This window comes from Mercenaria mercenaria, chromosome 2 (genome assembly GCF_021730395.1).
Source record: "Mercenaria mercenaria strain notata chromosome 2, MADL_Memer_1, whole genome shotgun sequence".
NCBI classification, from domain to species: domain Eukaryota; kingdom Metazoa; phylum Mollusca; class Bivalvia; order Venerida; family Veneridae; genus Mercenaria; species Mercenaria mercenaria.
In genome coordinates, this window is record NC_069362.1 from 49,608,855 (window position 1) to 49,633,742 (window position 24,888).

General features: G+C 32.9%; 1 protein-coding gene across 1 annotated transcript; it reads left to right on the top strand.

The window, feature by feature from the left end:
- The first annotated feature begins 1,281 nt into the window (after window positions 1-1,281).
- LOC123562711 (allatostatin-A receptor-like) lies at window positions 1,282-3,461 on the top strand. Its single transcript, XM_045355315.2, has one exon. It carries the CDS (start codon window positions 1,873-1,875, stop codon window positions 2,809-2,811), a length of 939 nt encoding a protein of 312 aa, XP_045211250.2. The 5' UTR covers window positions 1,282-1,872; the 3' UTR covers window positions 2,812-3,461.
- Window positions 3,462-24,888: the final 21,427 nt, after the last annotated feature.

The window sequence follows — 24,888 nt, forward strand, 5'->3', positions numbered from 1 at the left end:
TTATATATCTGTTTCAGACTTCATTTGCAGTTAGTATACAAAGGTTAAAGAAATTCGGTCTATGGGAAAGACCAGGACATTGTGGTATCATTTTCGTGTCATGTTCATAGTTAAGGACATTTGCCACAGTGCCGATATATAAGTTTTCTTACGAACAGAATGTCTTCTTTAAACTGTGTTTACTGACAAAGAATCAACTCAAAAACAGAAATATGATATAAAATAAATCATAGGTACCCAGCCTTGGTCATGTATCCTGATTCCGACATTCGAGGTTCAGGAATATAAATCTCGATGGTCCAAACGGAACACCGTAAAATGAATGTCAGCTTTTATGTCAGAAAGTTACTCACCTTTTCTCTTCTCCAAGTGTCTCTTTTCAGGACATTAAATTCTCAAAGTACCACCATTTTTAACTTAAGTGCTATATCGGAGCATGCAGATTACGACACAATGCTTCACATACATACTGAAACCGCAGGAGGAAAGGCAAACAGTTAGGTTAGGTTTTTTGACTACTTGTGACTTTATCTGAGTAGGTTTATATTTAGTTTGGTAGTGATCAACTATAACTCTTTTCTAACATATTGTCCAGCTTTTGCAGACGAGCGATGGCACCCGCAGGCGGTGCTCTGGTAGTGATCAGACTTTTCGTTGTGATATCAATCTTACTCCACAACTAGAAACCATATTATTATCTTTTCAAAATTTTGATAGCTAGGTACACGTCTAATATAAAAGCGTATTTGAATGTATATATCTACAAACGTATATCTCGGTGGAGGACTAAAAAATCTCACTGCACATCTGAATTCTGATCCACAAAAAATCTCGCTAATTCACTGTTTATAAAAATAATGTAGGAAGCTTATCGCAGCTAAGTAATACATGATTTTCCGCATAGTTTCTCGATTTAGCATCGAAAAGGTGACGGTTTACTAAATTTTCAAAATGAAATGGATGCAAAATGTAGCCAAACATAGTGTAAGTTTGTCGTGATTGTCTACATCTGCTTCTGATGTTCAAATTTCAGAGTATAATAACCTCTAACAGTACGTTTTTGTAGGTAACAGTCTGGTCGGATGAATATGAAGGGATGAGTATCATATTTGTGTGTAAAACAATATATTTTTGGTAACAGCATTTTAAAAGTACGCATTAACCAAGCGCTGATAAAAACATGTTTTCTCTTTATAAAAGCTGTCGTTTTCTATTTCATTAACATCACTTATGACTGTAGTCTGACATTTTGTTATACGCGTCAGCATATTAATTTGTCAAATAATTGCCTAAATAATTACCTAGGGAGTAAATGACATTTACCAGCAGTACGGGCCGTCTAGCTGCTTGGAAATGCTTAGCCTATCATTGTTAATATGCCTTGATAACAAATAAGTACCATTAAACAAATATGTATGGTATTCGTTGATTATCTGTAACGAACATTTTATTTCTTTTATAGAATATAAGCTTCGAACGAAATAGATAAGTACTCTAAATAATTTCACTTTGGTTTCTTGTGGGTATTTGTAAAAAATCTGTGATACGTGAATTTCAAGCATTTATTTAAATGATTTGAAAATTACAAGGATTAATATACTACTGCTTTCGAGGACGTGTTAAGCCGTCCTTCCAAATGGAATGGACTATAAACTAGTGAAGAATTATAGTTGGTATAAAAATCTTGTTTAAACGATGGTTACATCTTAATGAAATATGAAAATATGAGACATCATAATTAATATATAATGAGTACACAATTTGTTCATAAATATTTTTATTGAAAGCTGTTATTTTCGACAATGTTTGGAACTATAACTAAATAAAAACGTAAACTTTTAAAGTGTTAATTTTGAATCAGATTGATTTACAATGGCAAATGTGAGTGAAGGATACTTCGATGAAAGAACTGTTCAACATCTTGAATTTGAAAAACTAGTGAGAATTATTATTCCCATAATATTTGGTCTTGTGTTTATTACTGGTTGCACTGGAAATATTTTTGTTCTTATTATATCATTCAAATTTAAGAACATGAAAACTATTAACAACGTGATGATCTTTGCCTTAGCAACAGCAGATCTGTGTTTCTTGGCCCTCTGTGTACCTTTCACAGCACTTGGTTATACTCTAACAAAGTACCATTTTGGACGTATATGGTGTAAAATATCAAACTATATTATTTACGTTTCGGCTTATGTTTCAGTATATTTTATGTGTTTGATGTCTATGGATCGTTTCCTTGCAATAGTGTATCCGTTATCAAGTAAACGTTTTCGCACGAGGTCAAATATCTATACCGGAATCGCATGTGCTCTTTTCTTTTCGTTCAGTGTAAACATACAAATTTTCTTTGTATGGGAGTACCAAGAATATTACTTTTACGAAGAAGAGCGGAGCGTTTGTGCTTCTATTTTTGCTAAAAGAATTTTGGTAAAAATATTTTTTTTGACTTTTGGGATATTCAACTACTGTATCCCCATTATCGTCATTACAGTATTGAATGGATCAATATTCATCACACTTCTTAGGACGCGAAGTTTTATGTCAAGCAATATATCAAGAAATGTAAGAGCAGCCAAGATTGTTTTTGCTATTGAACTAGGGTATTTTGTATGCTGGACGCCGATACACGTTGTGATTTTTCTACAGAATTTTACAAACGTGAACAGTTTCATGGAAATTACAATTGCGCAGTTTATTGGAAACGTTTTAGCATACAGTAACAGTTGTTTAAACCCAATCCTGTACACGTTTGTTTGTAAGGAGTACCGCGAAAAGATGAAAGAATTACTCAATATGAATAATTGAGCTGGAACAAGAAAAAGATGTTTCAAACGAAACGGTTGTTATACAAGAATCGTGTAATACTATGACATTTCCTCATCTAAAGTCAGAGTGTATGTCATCATGATCGATGGAGAACACTGACTGTGGAGGTGCCATTGTCAAACAACTTTGCAGTTTTGGACAGTCACTGTAAACATGCTGCTTTCCTTTTTATTTTTCCAGCAATCATGAGCGTGTCATGAACGGATCTATATCTGATCATCCTTAGAAAATTTCTTCGTTAAATAATTCGATAACGTATACAAGTGGAAGTCATAGTAGAGATGTTTGTATGTTGGACGCCTGGAATGTGTAATTCTGTAAACAGCACAGTATAACATGTAATGGTCGCTATTCTAAAATGTTTTCTACTATGCCATAGATGAGGGTAACATTGTATATCTGTTTTTATAGTGTTAGGTACGAATGGCTACTCATATACACTGTGAATGTAATTCAGTTGCATTCGGTTACATTTTATGTATTATATTGTATTGTACATTTGTTTCTAAAACAGTTTTTTAATTGAATTAAAATGGTTTAATTTTTTTAATGCTTTGAACATGTAAAATACATTTGATAATTCCTAACTGTATTTTCTTTCCTGATTTATCTTAAAGCAATAAAACACATTTAAAGAATCAAAATTTGTTAGCATTATGGCATTTTAATTTTAAATTCGAATTTTAATTCGAATTTTTATTATACTATTATTATGATAAGCGAAATGAGAATATATTTTTTTCCAAATCTCATTTTTCCCTTCAAAGTCTTTGCATTCACAACACGCAACGTACATGTATGAATATATACTACTGGGTACAAGAAAAATGTATTAATTCCATATTAGATACATTACCATCCATTTAACCGAAAAACGCAAGTGCATGAAATACATCATCAATAAAATGCTTTACGCAAACTTTTTGTAAGCACCTGAAACGAATTTTCTTTCTTCAAGATATGTAAAAGGAATCGCTTCTGTCTGAACTTTGTTTAATTTTGTACCCATTTAGAAGTAATTTTTTCACTGTTTAGTACTAAACGGGATATAGTTTAGAACTTGCCTATCAGCTTAATTGTCTTACCAAATGCATTACATTGTCTTCAATATCTTGTATCAATTAAATTCTTGTAGATGTTTGACACTAAGTCATATACTATCTAAAGATGTGCTGAGGGCAAAAATATCTAATTAAGGAAGTATATCTGAATACAATAAGGGACACAACTATATGAGGGATTCAGTAAGTTTTCTATTCACGATTTGTCTTTCTTGCTAAAGGTTGATTTCTGTACAAAAATCACTTAAGTGAATACAAGAGGGTCAGGACGACCCTATAACGTTTACCTGTTTAAACCTGGGCTTGGAATCATCAAGATAAACATTCTGACCAAGTTTCATGATAGGGTAAAAAATATGGCCTTTAAAGTGTTAACAAGCTTTTCCTTTGATTTGAGCGGGTGACCTAGTTTTTGTGTGTAAATATGGTTAAAATCAAATATAAAATATCACTTCTATCGTGCTCACAAGATAAAAATTAACATATTTTGGCTCTTTCAGGGGTCAATCAGGGGTCGTAACTCTGCAGCCTATGACTGGATCTAACGGATTTATCATGGAATCTAAGAGCTGTTGTTGTTGAAAATATTTTGCAAGTTTGTATCAAATCAAAGCATAAATGAAGGCTCTATATGGCTGCAAAAGCTAAATTAGCAAATTTTGGCCCTTTAAGGGGCCATGTCTCTAAAACTCATGACGGGATCACGCCAGTTTTCAAAAGGAACCGAGATATTATGCCAGTACAAGTAGTGTGCAAGTTTGATTAAAGTTGATTGCAAAATGTGGTCTTTATCGTGTTCACAAGCCAAATCATCCATTTTTGGTCATTTAAGGAACCGTAACTCTGGAATCCAAGACGGGATCTGGCCAGTTTTCGTAAGGAACCGAAATATTATGCCAATATCAGTTGTTTGCAAGTTTGATTTTAAAATTGATTGCAAAATGAGGTCTCTATCGTGTTCACAAGAAATTGTAGACGGACGGACGACGGACGACGGACGAAGGGCGATTACAAAAGATCGCTTGATAAGATTAGTTTGATACAGTTGAAAATCTGTAGCTCAAAGAATCGAGCGTTTTGCTTCGAGGTAACCGCAATTTGACTAAAATGTGCGCATGTTTTCTGGAGATTTCGAGATAACCGATATTTTGAAATAAGCGGGTAGAAACATATATGTCAGATCGCATCAAAACATTAGGTCATGTGATTATGACATGTGTTGAATGATGTCAAATACTAACTTTCGTTTACCGAGCATTTCAGACACTGAACATGCCAGCATTGGTCATGCGCATTTCTATAAATTAATTCTCAAATGCTTGTACGTCATTTTAACTGTAAAAGAACTTTCTCAAATTATTGCATATCATACCTCTACATCAACAATATTATGAATAGAAATGAAATTTTCGTCGTTTAATACCATTATACCATTCCATATTGACTACTCGGTTTAATTAATAACATTCCATGTTGACTATTTTGTCTAATCCAACATTCCATATTGACTACTCAGTCTAACATAACATTCCATATTGACTACTTAGTCTAAGATAACATACACCCGATATAAAATTCGAACACACACGATATAAATTCGAACGTCAGTATGGAAACATATTGACGTTTCAGGTTCCTTTGAAACATAATGGAGTTTTTAAATGAGTTTGTTATAACATTCCATACTGGCTACTCGGTCTAATAACATTCCATATTGACTATTCGGTCTAATGACATTCTTATTGACTACTCGGTCTAATTTAACATTCCATTTTGACTATTCAGTCTTATCTAAAATTCCATATTGACAACTCAGTTTAATTTAACATTCCACATTTACTACTCAGTCTAATTTAACATTCCAGATTGACTACTCGGTCTAATAACATTCCATATTGACTACTTAATCTAATTTAACATTCCTTATTGTCTACTCAGTCTAATTTAACATTCCATATCGACTGCTCAATGTAAGATAACATTCCACATTGACTACTCAGTTTAGTTTAACATTCCATATTGACTACTCAGTCTGATTTAACATTCCATATTGACTACTCGGTCTAATAGCATTCCATATTGGTTATTCGGTCTAATAACATTCCGTATTGACTACTCAGTCTAATTTAACATTCCATGTTATCTACTCAGTCTAATTTAAAATGCCATTTTGACTACTAAGACTAATTTAACATTAGATATTTACTACAAGGTCTAATATAAATTTCCTTTTTGACTTGACTACTCAGTCTAATTTAACATTCCATCTTGACTACTCTGTCTAACAACATTCCCTATTTACTACTCAGTCTAATTTAGTTTTCCATATTGACTACTCAGTCTACTTTCACATTTTCCGTATTGACTGCTCAGTCTAATCTAATACTTCATTTTAATCTAGAGAGATGTTGTATTTGATCTGTCATCCTAAAAATGAACTCAGTTCGACTAAACTTTAACAATAATAAAAGCATGACACGTGTTGAACATGACGTCCCAGATACCGTGTATGTCAGCTAGTTGTTTATAGTGCAGCGCTCAGGAAGCGTGACATCTGAACGCCAGATGGAAACATTCATGAGTGTTAAAGATGACGGTAGAATTTAAGTGCTACATTAGTTGTCACTAGACTGCTATATAGCGTACGATAATACATTGTGTTCTATGATCAACTACAATAACTAGAATGCTATGAAGTGTAACTTAAATACATTGTATTCTATGATCCACAGATGTCACTGGACTGCTTTATAGCGTAACGTATTAGTAGATGCGTTGTATTTATGATTAACGGAAATAACTAGACTGCTATGCAGCGTAAAGTAAGAATTAACATTATATCTTATGATAAATGGAAGTACATGTAACTAGAATGGTATTTAGGGTAACGTAAACGCATTGTATTCTCTGATCAACTGATTCAGAAATAACTAGACTATAAATATAGCGTAACGTAAATATTTTGAATTCTATTGTCAACTGATATATCGTTACTGCTATATAACGAAACATAAATACATTGATTTCTATGATAAACGGAAATAACTAGAATGCTTTGTTAATGCAACAATAGCGCTCTGCAACTTTATTAGACTAAACATAAATAAACGAAACACTGAAATAAAAGCAAATTAGCTAGCTAATGAGGAATGTGCTTCGAGAGTTGACAGTGTGAAATTCAATTGGGCTTGATTTGATTAAATTGCAAGTATTGGATAATTTCAGAAATCATCAGAAATATTGTAAAATTGAGTTTTCTTCGCAACACACACTGATTGCGTTACATGTATTCATTATACCCACATAAACTAAAGAGTCTCGTTAAATTACGGACGCATCTGAGAACAGTGCTCAGCTCTACTATTCTTATGATAATGACGTATGTGGCGGGATCAATTCTGGTGTATTAAGTTGCTCTTGATCAAAGGGAAAACATTCCTACATATTGTTTTGTATCATAATCAAAATGGACAAAAGATTATGTTGGTCATTAACTTTATGCATCCAGACACTAAATTATACGTTTAAACATTTCTGATTACATATCAAATGGAAAATTATTTACACACTGCATAGGCCTATGCTATTGCAACCGACAATCATATAGATTTTATGCAACTTACACTATCTAATCACTTGAAATTTATTTCAGAAGTTGTCAATTCATTTCAAAAGAATCATCTCTGTGAAATTTGCTGCTAATGAAAGTTTCGTTTGAAGACGAACATTGTTTATTTAAAGTTGTATGATCACTTTAGTATCAAGTTGTTATATTTATTATCAAATATCAGTAACCAGTCTCGGTCTCGGTCCTCATATGCCTTTAAGACTTATCTTATTATGTCTCTAAGAAAACTATATTGTTCCTTAACCTGAATGCCATTTCATTGAAATGGTGAAAGCTAATTATTGATAAAACATATCACAGGGGCGGTGAGGAGGGGAGGGCGTGGACTCCGCGGCTTAGTGGTTAAAGTCACTGACTCCGAGTCACTTTCCTCACAACGACGTAAATTCGAGCCTGGCTAGGGGTGTTGAATTCTTCTTGTGAGGAAGCTATCAAGCTTGCTTACGGAAGGTCGGTGGTTCTATCCAAGTGCCTACCCGTGATGAAATAATGCGGGGAGGGGCTCTTGGGGATTTCCTCCACCATCAAAAGCTGGAGTCGCTGTATGACATATAATTGTGTCTGTGTGATCTTAAACTCAGCAAAAAAATGATATCTAAAAGGAAAGTTTATACTGTCAGTATAAGCATCCATTTGATAAGACCTGCGAAACCGTAATGGAATATATTGTAACAATATATGCATATCTGTCTGTCCGTAATGAAAATTAATTTTATTCTTGCAATTCACGAAATGTTTGTGTTTAAGTGTAAATATATTATATGTGAATTGTTCTATAACTAATTATTTGCCGCGTTTCTGGATGTCAATAATAAAAAATGAATTTTATGCTTGCAATTTTTCGTAATTTTAGTGTAAATGTACTGCGAAAAGTGTTCTTTACTGATAATGGTTTACTCATAGTGAAGTATCTCTATTAAGTTAAAACATTGCGATCATTTGTGTATCCCGTCTATTCCCCCCTTTAAAAACGGGAAATTTTTTATTTAGGGACGTTTTTTAAAATTTAAATTTATAAATTTTTCTAATTCATTTGGGGACTTTAAAATTCAGCATGCCATATTTTAAAGGGTTAAAATAAGGCAGAAATTTTTAAATTTTTTTTCAAAGGGAGAATTTAACACTTTTGTATTGCTTTTCCCCACACAATCAACAACAAGTTTATTTTTACATGGTTGTAACAAACATTTTAAAAATTTAACTTTTAAGCCTTTCCCTTTTATCTTACTTGTGACGATAAACAAAATGGATGCGATCGCAGCCCAAAACTGCATTTTATTTAAAGATAACATTCTTACATGTATTCTTTGAAACCAAAACGTATAGTATGGAGCCAGAAAATTCCAAATTTGAGAGCTCGCAACTTAGAAATTTAAAAAACGGGGCACCTTTTTTTAAAATTTAAAGTTATATTTAAAAAAAAGCAAGCCCGAAATTAAGGGGGGATAAGGCTAGGGACTTTAATTTTTTGGTGGGTGCTAGGGTATTTATATATAATCAGCCCAAACCCGGGTGCAAAACCCCCCTTGGGGGACAAAAAAATCCCCGGTATTTGGGGTAACTTTATATTTTCGAAGCCCGGTGAGTGTGACCATAGTAAGCGGTTTTTATTTTTTGGGGGCTGTCACATTTACGGGTCGGGGATGCAAAAGGGGAGTTCATCGGTTCTAGGGACAAAGGTAAATGTACCAAGAAATATAGAAAAAACAAAAAAAAAAATTTATGGGGGTTGGGGCCGTGACTTTATTGAAAATTTTTTAAAAGGGAAATTTTATGGCTTTTTGTAAATTTATAGCGGGTATATATGAAAATGATGAAAAAATATAAAAAGGACAAAGCCCCAGTTTAAAATGCCTGGAAGAAACAAGCAGCGCAAAGGTCCCAGAAAAACTATAAAAATAAAAAGCGGGTACAAACCAGCCCTAATGGGAAAAATTGTGGGTTCTAGAAACTTGGGCACTAATGGGGAAAGTGACAAAATGCTCTCAAAGTTCTCTATGACATGAGATGATATATAAAACAAAAAAATATTCTTCCTAGATTAAGAAAAGAAAAAATTAAAAAAAACCCCAAGACAAAATAAAATCTGATGTAAATCAAGAAGTTTTAGCAAAAAAAACGCAAAAAAATATTAAAATATTAAAAAAAATTGTTTCAAGAAAATTTTAATGAACAAAAGGGGACGGTGCGAGGGAAGGGTTTATAGAAAAACTTGCTAAAAAAATAATAGAACCCATCCAAGCGTTTGGGTGAGAAAACCCCAGCAGACGGGAAAAAAAAAGAAAACAGGGGGGATTTACATGTCTGTTTCAACAAAACCCCCATTGTTAGGGGTTTTGTTTTAGCAAAGTGATCCAAAAAATTTAAAAAAAATATGTAGGTTTCTCCCAGTACATTTAAAAAAAGAAAACCTTTCGACTGATCACAAATTAATGTATGCCGATAAGTTAAAACAACCCTTTTTAATATAAGACCCCAGTCAACCCAGGGGACCCGGGGGAAATTGGCGCCCACTTGGTACAAGGCCCCCTCTAACGGTTAAAGAGCGCCCGCCCAATAACACCAATAATAAGGATGACCAACCGAGCGCGAGGTTGCAGATAGGGAGAAGGTAAACCCTTTAGACAAGGAGCTTTTTTTTTGGGTACTGCCGTAGTATACAAGAAAAAATTATTTTGGGGGTTCACAAAAATTTTGCCCCACAACCGGCAAAAATTTTAAAATGAAATTAAAATTTAAATTTGGGAGAAAAACATTTTAATACAGAAGATTTTCTTTTCTTACCCCAAATTTTAAAAAATTAACAATTTGAAAAGCGCCATTTAAGTCAGACAATAAAATTCTAAATTGATGAAATCGGGATCATGCAAAAATGTATGTTTACTAAAAAAATCAATTTATATACGCATACACCCCTTATTTCTTTCCTTTACTATTTAACAAATTCCCCAAACAAAAAATTTTTAAAAGGGTTTTCAAAGATGGGGGTTTAAAATTAGTTCATATAACAATCAATATCCCAAAAACAAAATGATCAATAGAACGCCTTCGAAATATTTTAGCGAAAAAACCTAATTTTTTTCCAAAAATTTGCATGTACTTAAGCAATCAATATCCCGAAAAAAAACAAAAATATACCGGACCTTTTATGAAAAATATGCAGAAAAGACAGAATACAGAATGGAAAATTTCATAGGAAATATGACAAATATTTGTCTTGTTATTTTAAAATCTTTTCGCATTATTATTATTATGTTTATTATTTTTTTTTTTAAATTTCATCTAAAAAAACTCCCAGAAAGACGGGTTTAAAATCGTATGCTGCAAAGCCGGCTCCCCCAACCCCAAAATTTTTTTCTATTTTTTATGATTTTTTTATTTAAGAGGGGGGGGAGGGAAAATCCGAGGTCTGACCAGCAAAAAAGGCTCTCTCCCCCCCTGTTTTCCCGAGTTTTTTACTATCATAAATGTTTCTAGTGTTTAAAAAAAAAAAATTGGGGGCCAAAAACAGAAAAAAAAACAACACGAAAAACGGGAAATGTTTTTGAGCTGTCATCGAATTAAAATCGTTGTAAAAAAACGATGTCCTAAAAAAAAATTTTTTTCAATTTGTTTGTTTTTTTTTTTTTACGAAAAAAATTAAAATTTAAAGACCATTTTTTCTGAAAAATTACAGGGCCCGAATTTGGCGAACCTGCTTTTGGAATCGCTTTGTGAAAAAACCCCGCACTAATCATGTTATTTGTGTTTAAAACTTCAAAAAAAATTTCCCAAAAAACAATTACAAAGTCCCAAAAAGAAAAAGTTAAAAACATTCGGAATGTTTAAAAATGAATAATGCATTTTAAAAATCAACCCGGTTTAAATTAAACCCGTATTTTTCCCATGATGTTTTAATGTACCAACAAAAGGGGCATACTAGAAAAATTGGGGTTTTTTTCCCACACACACTGTAAAGGGGTTTTATTCTTTAATATACCATAGATTACAGAAGCGGGTAAACTTGTTTGGTGCAGCAGTACATTTTGTGGCGGGGTTTTCACCCATTTTTGTTTTCACCATTGTAAACCCTAAAAAACAGTTTAAAAACTTGAGGGCGGGAAATATTTAAAAAACAAAAAAAGTTACTGAAAGGGGAAGGGTGGGAGGGAATTTTTGAAAACGTTGCCCTTAGGGTTTTCCGATAAAAAATGTATTTGCCCCTCCCACAAAATTTTGGGCCCATAAAAATCACGGGGGAAATTAAAAATTGTCAGACTGGGATTTGAACTGAACGACTATAAATAAAATAAATTTGGGGGATTAGCAGTGTTTGCGTTATGTTAGACAAGCCCGTTTCCCCCAAAAATTTTAAAAAAATTTTTTTTCATAAAAGACATAAATTTCTTAATTTATTGGGGGGGGGCTAGGGTATTTATTTTTTTTATACATTTCAAACCCGCCAAAACCCCCCCTTTGGGGGGGCTAAAAAAATCCCGGTATTTGTGATAACATATTTTTCGAAAGGGACAGGTGACGGGGGAAACCATAGAAAAGCAGGTTACTTTTTTTGGGGGGCTGTCTACATTTTGGCTTGGACTGCATAAGGGATTTTCATGGGTTCCCTTATGCAAGGTAAATGTCCCCAAGTAATATACAAAAAACAAAAAAAAATATTTGGGATAAGGCCGTGATTTTTTTAAAATTTTAAATTTAAAAATTTATGGCATATTGAAATTTTATAGCATGGTATATATGAAAAAATGAGAAAATAAAAAGGACAAAGCTCCAGAAAAATTTCCGGGAAAGCAACATAGCACCAAATTTTTGGCAGAAAAAAAAAACTAAAAAATTTAAAATTTGGAACAACTACCCTAATAAAATTTTATTTCCCCCTTTGTAATCCCTAATTAAACCAAAAAACAAAAATCCCCCCCCCCCAAAAAAAACCCCCAAAACCCAAAAAAAACCCCCCCAAATTTTAATATGATTTAAAAATTATGTCAAAACCGAAATGCACATTACGTGTTTTGGGGGCCCACTCAACATTTTATGAAAATAAATCCCCAAAAAAGAGGTATGCAGTGAATACCGTTTACTCAATAGGTACAGCAGGTCATTGAAAAACATTTAAAAAAAGTTTAGAGCTAGTTTTTTCCTTTTCTATGTACCTTTTTTTTTTAAAGATGTATAAAAAATCTACGAAACTCGCTGCTATTTTTCCATATTGTATATCTTTAAGGGGAAAAAAAAAGGTAATTAGGTACATGTATATTATCCAATAGTTCGATTACTAAAGCTAGGGTCACCCATAAAACCTTTTTGGGAGGGTTTCGTCGAATGTATTATCTATTTTTTTTGAACAAACCCTTGACAAAAGGGACGGAAAAGGCGGCAAAAAGGGAAAAACCAAATTGCCAAAAAATTATTTTAAAAGAGTTTACTCCCACTGACTTGTTACGTCATAAACAGAATATGTTTGGGACAGTTTCATGGGAGTCTTTTTTGCATTCTTTATTATTAAAATTTTTATTAAAACCCTTATTGTTTTTATGATTTTAAATTTTATTTTTAACATTATTAAATAATTGATTAAATTTCTGTTTTACATTTTTTCATTTTTCTTGTTTTTTCTTTTTCCTTACAATTTTTTTTTTATAACTTATTCTTTTCATGCGGGCCCATTTAAATTTAATGCATGCAACGGATCAGAAAAAATCGGATCTAATAAAATTCCCAGGTACAGAGTTACCTTTAAAACAAAAGGTGCCCCCTTTAGCGGGCCGATTCCCACCCCGTTTCCCATTGGTTTTCTCAGTCCCTTATACCAGAGTTTGACCGTAAAAATGTTTGGTTTCTTTTGTTTGACGTAATGTAGAGCAGCAAACCCCCATTTTTAAGAAATAAACCCTTTGGCCACCAAAAGTTACAAAATATATCTTTACCAAAATTTTTGGGAGGGTCTGATGTTTTTTGGGATTTGCCGGATAAATTGAAAAATTTTTGGTCGGCCCAAGAATCCAAGAGGGTCCAAGATGGTTTGCCATTTTGTCTTTTATTAGATTTGAAAATAAGGTAGTAAATATTTATAAAAAAAAAACACAAGTGATTTAAAACCACATAAAGTATCTAAACTGGGAAAGTTTTAAAATAATTGTTTTTTTTTTCGAGGTCACTAAAGGGTCGGGGCAAGGTCATTTTAAGGTCAAAAGGTAAAAAAACGGCCCCCAAAAATCACTTTTTTAGCTACAATCGTTTTTTATTTTCTCCAAAGGGAATGAGGAAATCGGCATTTTTTAAATCAGGTAGATCTGGGGTGTACTGCGTTTCATTTGCACTATTTTACAGGGTACTTTTTGGGTTACTATGGTTCCCGGCTAAACTAAAACGTTTCAATTACCCTTTATTTCAGATCTATTTGGTGGATTCATGTACAAGTTTTTAAAAAGAAAAAGGGTTCCCAAATTTACTTTGCTGTGTGTGGTAAAAAAAAATGTTAAAATTTGGTACTGGTCATTTTTTTTTTAAAGGTCAAGGCCCAAGGGTCAAATTTAACCAAATTACTTTTTCACCTACAAATTGGAGCTTTAGATTGGTAATATTTTTAATCCCTTTAAAATTGTTCTTTCCCTATCCCCGGGGATTTTACTCTTTTGGCAGATTTAGTTTTTACTTAGGAAGAAAAGGGCATGTAACAAAAAAAACCCTTTTTTTTTTCTAAAAGACGGGTTTTTAAAATAAGATAGGGTTTCAGGTAAATGTCATTGCAGTTTTTTTAAAATGCCCGTATTATTTTTTCCTCTTAGGTCGCGTAAAACCCATAAGGCTATTAAAAAAATAAAGGAAAAAAAACACATGTGACTTAAGGGGCTTTACAGGTATTTGAACTAAAAAATTTTAAAAATTAAATTTTATATCACTCAATTTTCTTTTTCATGGTCATACACAAGGTAAATTTGGGTTTCAAAAAAATTACCGGGTTTCATCTGAAACCTTTTTTTTCTTTCTGAGACCCCAAAATGATACATAACTTTTTATTTTTCTTATATCAGACTAGGCTTGTGGTATGACAATTCTTTTTCCCATTATTTTAGGGTAAAAAATTTTGTTACCAATTCTGAAAACCCATGGTGAACCAAATGCGTTTCAATTTTTGCCACTAGTTTAGATTAGTTAGTGGGAAACCCCGGGCACGGACGGGTTTTAAGGTCATATTCAAAGTCAAAGGGTGAATTTAGCCTAAAATCATTAAAACCCCATACACATTTTTAATATTTTAAATTGCCCCAAATTTTCAAATTTTAAAAGGGTTTTATATTTGGGGTTAAAAACATATTTTAATGATAAAATTTTGCTCGTTTGGCTGTGTAGAAGGGGAAAAATTTTAGCGTTTTAAAATCTTTAAGTTAATATATGGTTTCAGTGGGCGTTCCGGTCATAATGACCCCGGGGGGGGGGTTTTAAATAGATGTGCCAAAAGTATGTACTTTTTTTAAAAATGATTTTGATGAAAGTTTGAAAACCCCTCTGGGTTTCCCTCCCTGAAAAGGGCTAGTACCGATTTCCATTTGAGGTTGCCTGATAAAGAAACCCCGTGGGTCGTATCGAGTCCCCGGGTTGGCGGTTGTTTCCCTTTACCATAAACCACGGCAGGAAACCCAAGATGTTTATTGACCCAAAAATAAAGTTATCGACAAAAAGTACCAAAAAATTTTTGTAAAATTTTAACGGAAAATTTTTTACTAAATTTTTACTAAGTTATACATTGGGAATACGTTTTTAAACCACGGCTGTCATTAGTGACGTCCCCACCTGGTTTTAAAATTAAAATTTACAGATGTTTTCCCTTTCAAAGTTGAAAAATTGTATGTTATAACAGGGAAAAAAAATTTAAAAAATTTAGTTTTCATATGCAACAATTTTATTTTGTAACTGGTAGGGGAAAAAATTTACATCCATTGGTTTTTTGTTATTTATTTTCTTTTTTCAAAAATTTAATCATTAAAATTTTTAAAAAAAAAAAAAAAAAAATTTTTGCAGATATAACGCTTCCCTTTTTGCATTTTTTTTTCCCCAAATTTTAAAAAAACGTTTTTAATCCAAGGGAAATATTTTTTTGTCCGTTAGTTATAATTTTAAACTCGAATAAAAATTTTCTTCAAAACTTTTTGGGTACTATCAATTTTCCCTCGGCTGGAACATCTACAAAAAGTAAAATGGTTTTTTAAAAAAGGAGATCTTTTGTGGGGACGGATGGGCACCGCCCGAAAAAAAAAGTCAAGGAAAAAGGGCACTGTAATGGTTTTTCACCTTCAAATTGCCCGTTTTTCTAATTAAAATTAAATTTTTTTAGTTTAAAACCTGGGGGGGGTATTTTACATTTCCCCCTTAAAAATTTTCCGTTTCAGGAACCCTGAAATCAAAAAATAAAGCAAAATTTTTTAGATACCAAAATTTTAATTTTTTATTGGCCAACAAATCCCTTTTAAAATTTTAAACAAGAAAAGGTTTTCAAAAAAAGGGGGGTCTATATCTTTCTATTGTAACATTCCAGTTTTCCCAATATTTTTTTAAACCCAATTTGGGGGAAATTTCATGGTCTAAAAGTACTAGCTAACCCCTTTAAAAAGACCCCAAAAATTTCCCCCAAAAAGACTGTATTCGCCCCGTTGTCCTTAAGCGCTTTGGGTAAAAATTGTTTTATGTTCTGGTAAAAATTTCCCCAAAAATAAACTCCTTTTGGTTTCTAGCCCAGCAGATTTTCCCCCTGCTAAAAAAGGGAGGGGCCCCAAATAACCTTTGGGAAATTTTTGATTTTGCCTTTTTTTTGGTTAAGCTTTTGCCACTTTATGTAACAAAAAATTTTTTCATTTAACCCCCAACATGGGGTTTCATGGGTAAAGTTTGTGTGATCAGCGGGTTGTATTTTTAAATTTTAAAAGATGAAATGTCTTGCTAGACCCAAGTTTAGTTTTTGGGAAAAAATAAAACCCCTCAAAAAATAAAAGGGGTTTGGGCCCACAATTTCTCGAGTGGCCTGTGGATCCCTACTCAATAGATTTTCCTTTAAATTCAACAATAGAAAAAAGTTTGTAACATTTGTTCTTTTTAAAAACTTGCTGAAACCACCCCCGCTATATATTAAAAAGTTTAGGGCAAAATTTTGGGAATTTGGGTTTTCAGAAGTTAACTAATTTCTGTGTCAAAGAAGGGCAATTTTAAATGAGCTACGTACTTGTTCCCAGTTATGTAGCTTAGTCTTCATTTGTAGATGATGGGGAAACAAGTGGTCAAAGCCCTTTTGACAAACATGTTTGACAAAAAAATGGGGCCGGTATGAAAAATTTTTAAATGATTTCCCCTCCCTTTTAAGGGTCAAATTTAGCCCCAAAATTTGTTGAACTATTTTCCTTAAAAATGGAAAAACATGATGAAAAAGCAAGTGTTCAAAGTTTCCCAAAAACCATGTTTAAATACAAAAAGTTTCGACGAAACATTTTACATGTACGAAAACCGAACCAATTTTCAAGTCCAAAAAGGGATTTAAATTTAGCCAAATATGTAATAGAGGTTTTGTACTTTGCCTACAGATAGGGATAATTTTTAAAAATCAAGTGTCAAAGTTTCAAAGCCACATGTCAAATAGGGGATGCAAAAATGGACTTGTACGTAATTTTGGGAAACCCTTTTTAAAGTTTAAAAAAGGGCCATAATTCAGCCAAAAAACTTGACAGAGTTTCTTTTCACTTGCCCTTTCTGGTAGATACTGTTTTAATAAAGAAGTGTTCAAAGTTTAAAGCCCCATTTCCCAAAAAAATTTTACAAAACTGGATTGTACGGGAAAACTGAACCCAAATTTTTTAAAACCAAAAGGAAACCATAATTCAGCCAAATTTTCTTGACAGAGTTTTGTACCCCTTGCCTACAGGGAGAGACAAAATATATAAACAAGTGTCGAAGTTTTAAAGGGCCCAAAAGTCAAAAAAGGGTTTTTAGAAAAAAATTGATTATAATTTTGAATTTGCTTTAAAGCAAAAATTTTAAATTTAGGCTTTAAAAAACCAGTGAAAATGTCAAAACCTACCTATAAAACTCTTATAAACCTAAAACAAAAAGGTTTGGAATAAAACACCTACCATCTGCTTCCCTACACTCAAGTCAAAACAAACAAAAAAGAAATTGCCCCAAAAACCCCCTCTGGAATTTTCCTGCCCATACTAGAAAAAAAAAACCTGTTGTTTTAAAAATAGAAAAATGAAATTAAAAAAAACCCCCCCTCCATTGTAAGCAAGGGTTTTTTTCTTTTAATTGTACTTAAATTTTATTAAATTTCCCCACATTTTCCATGAATTTCGGGTTTAACGTTTTTTAAACTTATTGCCATTCCCACTTTATATTGAAAGTTAGACCCAAAAACTAAAGTCTGAAAAAGGCTTTGGCATACCCCATAGACGAAAAAAGTGTAGAAAAAATTTTTTAGAGTTACGCTTCCCAAAAAGCCTTTTTCCCTTTTTATCTCGCATCCTTTTGGGTTTGCTTATTTTTTGCCCCGCTACGGGAGTTTTTTTTTTAAAAAAAAAATTTTGAAAAGGGGGGAAAAGTTTACGTCAGTTTTAAGCGTTGGAAAAAATGCAGCGACTGTAATAAAGATGTTTATGCAAATGTGTTTAAGTATTTTATTTAATACAAAAAAAAAGTGATTTAAAAAACAGGGATTAAAATTGATCTTGTAACTGAAAATTTTTATTAGTATAAGTTTATTTGTTAATGTAGGAAATTTAAAAAAAGAATTTAAACTTTTGGGAAACGAAACAATTTAAATTTGGGTAAAAAAAGTAAAATGTCATTTTGTTGGGAAAAAAGTTTAAAGGTTTTTTTAACATTTTTAAACCCTTTAAAATGTATGACCCTTTAAAAAATTTTTTGTAAAACCCCAAAATTATTAAAATATTTTAAAAATTTGAGTATATTTCAAATATATCTTAATTTAAAATTGCCCCCCGGTTTTATTGCAAATTTTATTTAATTAAGATTTTCAAATGAAATTGTTAAAAACATAGGTCTTTTCTGAAATGAAAAAGTGTACCATTTGAAAAAGAAGAAAAAAACCGTGTGTATGGTGTCACGGTACGAAAATTTGGGCAAATTTTTTTGGGGAGAAGATGTTTCCCGGGAGCTGGTTAGCTCAGTTGGTGGGGCACTCGGCCCGTTAAAACGGGGGTTCCCGAGTTGTGCCCCGAAGGGCTGCAATTTATCTCACCCTGTGACCTATGGCGCCCCAAATTGGACCGTGGAAAGCTTGCTTGGTCAGGTTTTTCGACGCTTGCCCTTTTTATGTCCTCCGGGTTGTTCCCAGGACGAAATTTCCCCAAATTTTTGGGGGTTTTTGTCAGGTCGGGAATTTGTCACGTTGGTGAGAAAATGTTTCAGGCAGCCGGTTTTTGGGTCGGGGCCCCCCCGGGAGACCTCTCGCCCTGTAAACGGGGGGTCCCCGGTTTTAAGCCCCGCTGACTGCACAATTATTCACCCTGTGACAAAGGGATATTAAAAAAAGGGTTTTTTTTGTATCCTTTTTTTTATTTGACCAAAATATCCTTGAAAAGACCCCCAAACATCCCAAAAATTTAAAAATTTTTAAAAAAACCTTTCATACAAAAAAATTAAAAGGAGTTTTTTAAAATGTGTTGTTTTTTCACATTTTTTATGTGGGTTTCCCCCAATTAGTCTTAATAACAGATATATTAGAACCAATTTTGTTTCACCACGGTAAAAACCCTTTTAGCCAAATTTTTCTCCTCTAAAAATATTGCAAAAGGGAAAATTTTCATGCACAAAAACTTGTTTTTTTTAAAACGAAAAATAGCCCGTTATGTCATAGGGAATTTTGGGGAGAAATGTTAAAAAAGATTGCGGGTAAAATAGAATTTTAGAAATTTTTGACCCTTTTGGGCCTTGCCCCCGGCCTTAAAAAAATTTTGGGGCCCTTTAGTGACCCCAAAAATATAATTTATTTTTAACCCCCAAATTTTTGTTTAGATTCTTGTATAAAAGTTAAGTTACAGGGTTTTTCTTCATAAAATTTTTTTAATCCGTTTTTTTTTTAAATTTCCCTTTAAAAACTTAAAAAAGGCGGCCTTTTTGGACGCCAACTTGGGGTTTTCGGTCCGCCCAAAAATTCGCAAAAATTTTGCCGGGGAGTCCGTAAAATTTAGCCCCGCCAAACATTTTGGTAAAATGGGGCTTTTTTTTAAACTTTTTGGGCTAGGTTACTCATTAAATAAGCCATTTTTTTTAGGTTTTGTTTCTTACTATTAAAGGATAAAATTTTGCTCAAATGTATAAAGGGTAGAAATGGTTTTAAAAATTTAAAGGGTTGCATTTCATTAGGGTGTAACAAAAATTTATAACCCAAATCCTATTTTTGTCATAAAGAAATTTCATTTAAAGTGAATATTGTTCAAAATAAACAATAATCAGTATTTTTATTTGGCCTTTTATATGATAATCTTTTGCAGAACGGAACCATGCCCAAAATATTAGAGATTCGGTTTTGATTAACTTGGTTCATTTGGGGAAAACATCGTGGCACTCCCCCGTTTTGTGTGGGTTATTCCATTTTGCTCAGGGAAAGGTTTTTGGGGTTTTTTTTTCTTTAGCACCGTTCTCCAAAAAGTTCGTTGTTTTTCGGGGTTTTATTCTTATGTAAAATACTCTCAGAAACAGTAACCAGATTTAAGTATGAAAAGCACATCTTACCTTACTTCGAACATGTCCGGATTATATTGTTTAACAGTTCTGAAAGAGCTTTGTAATTTCATTACAATGAATTAATAATATATCTATAAATCCGTGAATTATTTGATTTAAACATGACGCTTTCGTGCTTTAAGAAATATTTCTACGACTTAGAATTGTGACAGTATGTTATTAATTTTCATAAGCATCACTTACCATTTACTGTTATACATTACAACAGTTGAGATCTAGGTTACCCTAGTGATGTATAAAATGAAAATATATCTTACATTTCTTTCGATATCTAACAAACAGCAGCTAACCAATATTACATTATGAAACATCCAATATACACGTATCTTTCTTGTCAGCTGTTAATGTTTCATGCCATGGTACGAACCCAACTGGAACGCTCTCTTGCCAGTGTAGCTAATCAAGTTAATATAGCCAATTTCGTTCCTGGACACGTAAAAAGCGTAAGCTTACATTACCTGATTACATACCAATTTTCCCATGTGCAGTCTCTACGAACACTTTAACCATCTGACTGAAATACTGTTGAAAACGGCATGGAACCAATTAATTGTATGTCGCTCCTTTCTCATCGGATCTGTTAAGCTGTAACTAGACTATGCAGCATGTTTTTTATCATTTGAAGCAAGATATTTAACGTATAATTTTGACAATTGGTAAGAAACAACCAAATGTATATTTCTATTTGATTTAATGACTTAAAAGTTTGTGATTTTTTTTTTTAATTATATTAGGCTACAAAGCAAAATTCTTTGATTAGTCCTAGCGATACTAAATCATGTTACAAAATATTTCCGCAACACTGTACGTTAGAAATGCATAAACCTCAATACACCTCGGGTGAAACCATTACATGCATATTGTACATATGATTAAAGTCCATAAATAATAATGACCGAGAATAATGTACAGGAACTAACGTACTGCATTTTTGCGTATGTACATGCAAACAAAAAGAACGCTCGACCACACCTATGTTTTACCTGTGAGTGTTTGTCAGCTCACTATGTCTGTTAATTTTATTTATTTATTTTTTTATTTATTTTTTTTTATAACTAAAATTCACTTCAGACTGATTCAGTCAGTGATTGAATAAAACCAAATAGCCAATATCTTGCTGATTGTACGATGAACACGTGTCTCCATTACTTTCCAGAGGACATATTCAAATGCCGTATAAACAGAAAGTTCAGCAATCAAAATTATAAGCGCAGACATCTAAAGAAAATATATAATGTATACTCATCTCAATTGTGAATTCTCAAAACAGTAGCGCTGCAGTTTTCCGTCGTAATCTTCTTTAAATTTTTGTAAACGATCTGTCCTCTACGGATTTCCGATAAAGAATGTACTTGTCACTGCACTAAATTTGCCCATGAAAATCCCGTGGGATTAAAACTTGTCAGACTAGTATTTGAACTGATACGACTATAAATACAAATACAGGTGCGGATTAGCAGTGATGCGTTATGTTAGACAAGACGATACCCACCAAAATTAAAACAATTTATTTCATAAGAGAACATAAATTTACTTAATATCAAAAGCATATTATTTTTAATCAAGTATAATTTCAATATACTAAACGCTTTTTTGAACTGAAAATGTCTGAGAAGGAAGAATCGGCACCGAAAATGCCAAACGGTAAATTATCCGTGCAAAACAGCGGCAAAAGTATAGAAATAAGCCTAGAATGTAGATCTGTCGAAAAACAGAAAGTCAAAGTTCAAAGGAAAACTTTCCGGTCAAGAAAGCCCTATTCTCGAAAAAAACGACACTTCGTAGTCTTTAAGACCAAGGCAGACTGTAGATCAATATACTGCTCTTTTATTGGTCAAGTATGATAGTCCAGATAACAGGTTCTGGTAGGCTTTAAACATCCTCATGACCACCATTGCCCGTGTTGTTCTGTCTGAGCTTCTGCCGAAGCAAACTCTCTAGCTACCAGACAGAAAGTTGTGGCGGTGGAGGTTGTGATTGTTGTGAAGAGTTGTCCCTGTTTTAGACAGCATTTTGCAGGGCATCCCGCACATGGGCTCTCCTGTTAGCACACTTTTCTGCTGGCTTGTTTCGTTTCTTCCCTTTGCCAAAACTCTTATTTGCACTCAAGTGCGCCCTCATTCGTTTTTCCATAGACATTGCTAACAATTGAAAATATGATCAGAAAAAAGACACTCAAGATTTGTAGGACTTAAAACAAGTAAACAAAGGCTCAAACGAGCAGAGTAATTAGAAATATTCACTAAAATAGCGGGAAAAAACTACACGGAAGCAATATGAAAACTTCAATTTTCTAAAGTTTTCTCAATCATTCTGATGCAAAAATTGACAGAATTATTGTTACAATTCCACAACCAGCACGAAAATAGAAAATTGCGACTTATAAAAAAAACCAAATCGCATAACTGTGAAATATTTCCTGACAGTAATAAATCAGTAAGAAATGAACAAACTCCGGCTAAATATGTACTACTAGATGGATATATTTCGTTTACATTATACTTGGTAAATCCACCTATCGAATCAGTATTGAAATTCAGCACATATTGTATTATAAAAAGCAAACAAAGAGGCAAGTAGAAATGTACTTTATTACAGAATATCAGATCGGAATTTAATAAAAAGCGTAACATATTTCAGGACAGTTAATAGACCTAGCATCAATTATTCTATGCAAACGTATTTATTCTATCAAATAGCCGCCAGTTTATATTTTCCTTGAACAATATTTGGCAAACTAAGAATGAAAGCTTTGCTACCGCATATCAACCAAGTATTCTCAATGTCCTAAGCTTATCACATAATCTTTTGCATGGGAATATGTCATCGTGAAAACATGACTCTAAAACACTTATAAAACGTCAGTAACTACCATCATGGCAAAACCATCTTCATGCGCTTAAAAAGAGAGAAACGTATTAAAAAGTCATTGAAATCGTAAAATAATAATTATCAAAATGAAAATTATTAATATTATGTAATAAAATAACACGATTCATCTCTTTGTTGATTCCTATGAGTATTCTTAACGTAAAATGGCTTTGTGTTTCAACTATGTTTTTATTGTTTTTTGCTTTTTTTTTAATTTTGGTTTTCAGATATTAACATCAAGAGCAAATAGAAAATGTTTTGTTGATGTGCCGAGTGCAAATTTAATATTACAAAATTGCTTTTATCATTCCACTTTGCCGTTATTTGTAAAATTTTAAAAACCCTAAGGTTTTTGTTTGAACTGCCTCTACTCACTTCTTTTTTTTGCTCACAAGCCCCCTTATGAAAATTAACCAAAAGGGATTTGAAAAAAATTTGGGTTTGCAAAGGATGTTTGGGAGAAGGGGGGGGTTTTTTAAAGGTGTTTTTTTTGTCCGGGAAAAGAAAAAAAAAATGACTAAAAAAGCCCCCCCCCCCCTTTTAAAGGGGGGGGTATTTTTGGGTAAACTTTTCATTTTAGACACCTTGTTGTTTCAAAAAAACCTTCACAGGGGAATATACATGGAACAAGATGAATGAAGGTTGAGTTTAAACCCAAAAAAAAAAAATAATATTGCATAAACGATTTATCGTAATATAATAAAAAGCAGTGTTTTTGTCTTCATTAAAATAAACAACAGGAAGAAGACAAGATTCACAAGATAACACGAAAACGAAAGAGGAAAATCCGATTGTCCGGACCCAAATGAAACTGCAGATGGTGTTTTGAGATACATAGAAAAAATTTATCTGATGAGGAATCAGCCCGGGAAACAGACAAGAAAAAAAACAAGCCTTTGAAAGGGGTATTTTAAAAGTTAAAAAAAACCCAGGGGGAAAAACCCACAAGAAGCGCGAACGGGAAAAAGATGCGCTTACTTATTAATGACCGTCCACATATAAAAATCGGGACGTTTGAAGTCCTTCCTTTTCAACGAAGAAATCCCAAACAGAAGAAAAAATACTTAAACCAGGGCAACAAGATATCAACATCACTACAACAGCAAGAACAAAAAAAGGATGGCTACATAGTCAACTGGATATAGATAAACAAGGAGGAAAGGGGCACACTTATTAAAAAATCCTTCAAAAAAAAAGAATCTAAATCCTAAATGGGGGAAACTAAGAAAAATTTCCTACACACAAAGACAGGAAAATTTAGTAGTATATAATTTAACAAAACCTAATCAACCTAAACAACGAGAACATTGAAAATCTACGAGAGGATGTTACATCCCCCCGGATGAAAAGTAGGCCCCTCCCAAGAAGCAGGTATTTGTACTTAGCAACCCATGCCAAACTAGAACGTAAGCATTCCAAAGGGAAACTTACATAAATAAAGACAAAAACAGAAAAAAGATGTTAAAGAATCTACCCACTTACAAAACCTTTTTAAACCCTATACCACATATTACAAAAGCTTTAAGTTTTTTCTGTAAACAACGATTGCCTTTCCAGAAAATATGGGATGGGGATTACCAGGAAATTGGGAAATCTATTTGGGAGCACTTTTAAAAACTTTGAAAAAGATTACAAAAAAGGGTGCCCTAATAAAGTAGACCCTGAATGCATGAGACTTCGGACCCCCCCTTTGGGTTTTACAAACACAGTAAAGAACATCACTGTTCCCAGTAATCTGTTTTTTCCCCG

Excerpts from the sequence above, each read along its gene's own strand:
- LOC123562711 (XM_045355315.2), top strand. The coding sequence starts at position 1,873 with ATGGCAAATGTGAGTGAAGGATACTTCGATGAAAGAACTGTTCAACAT.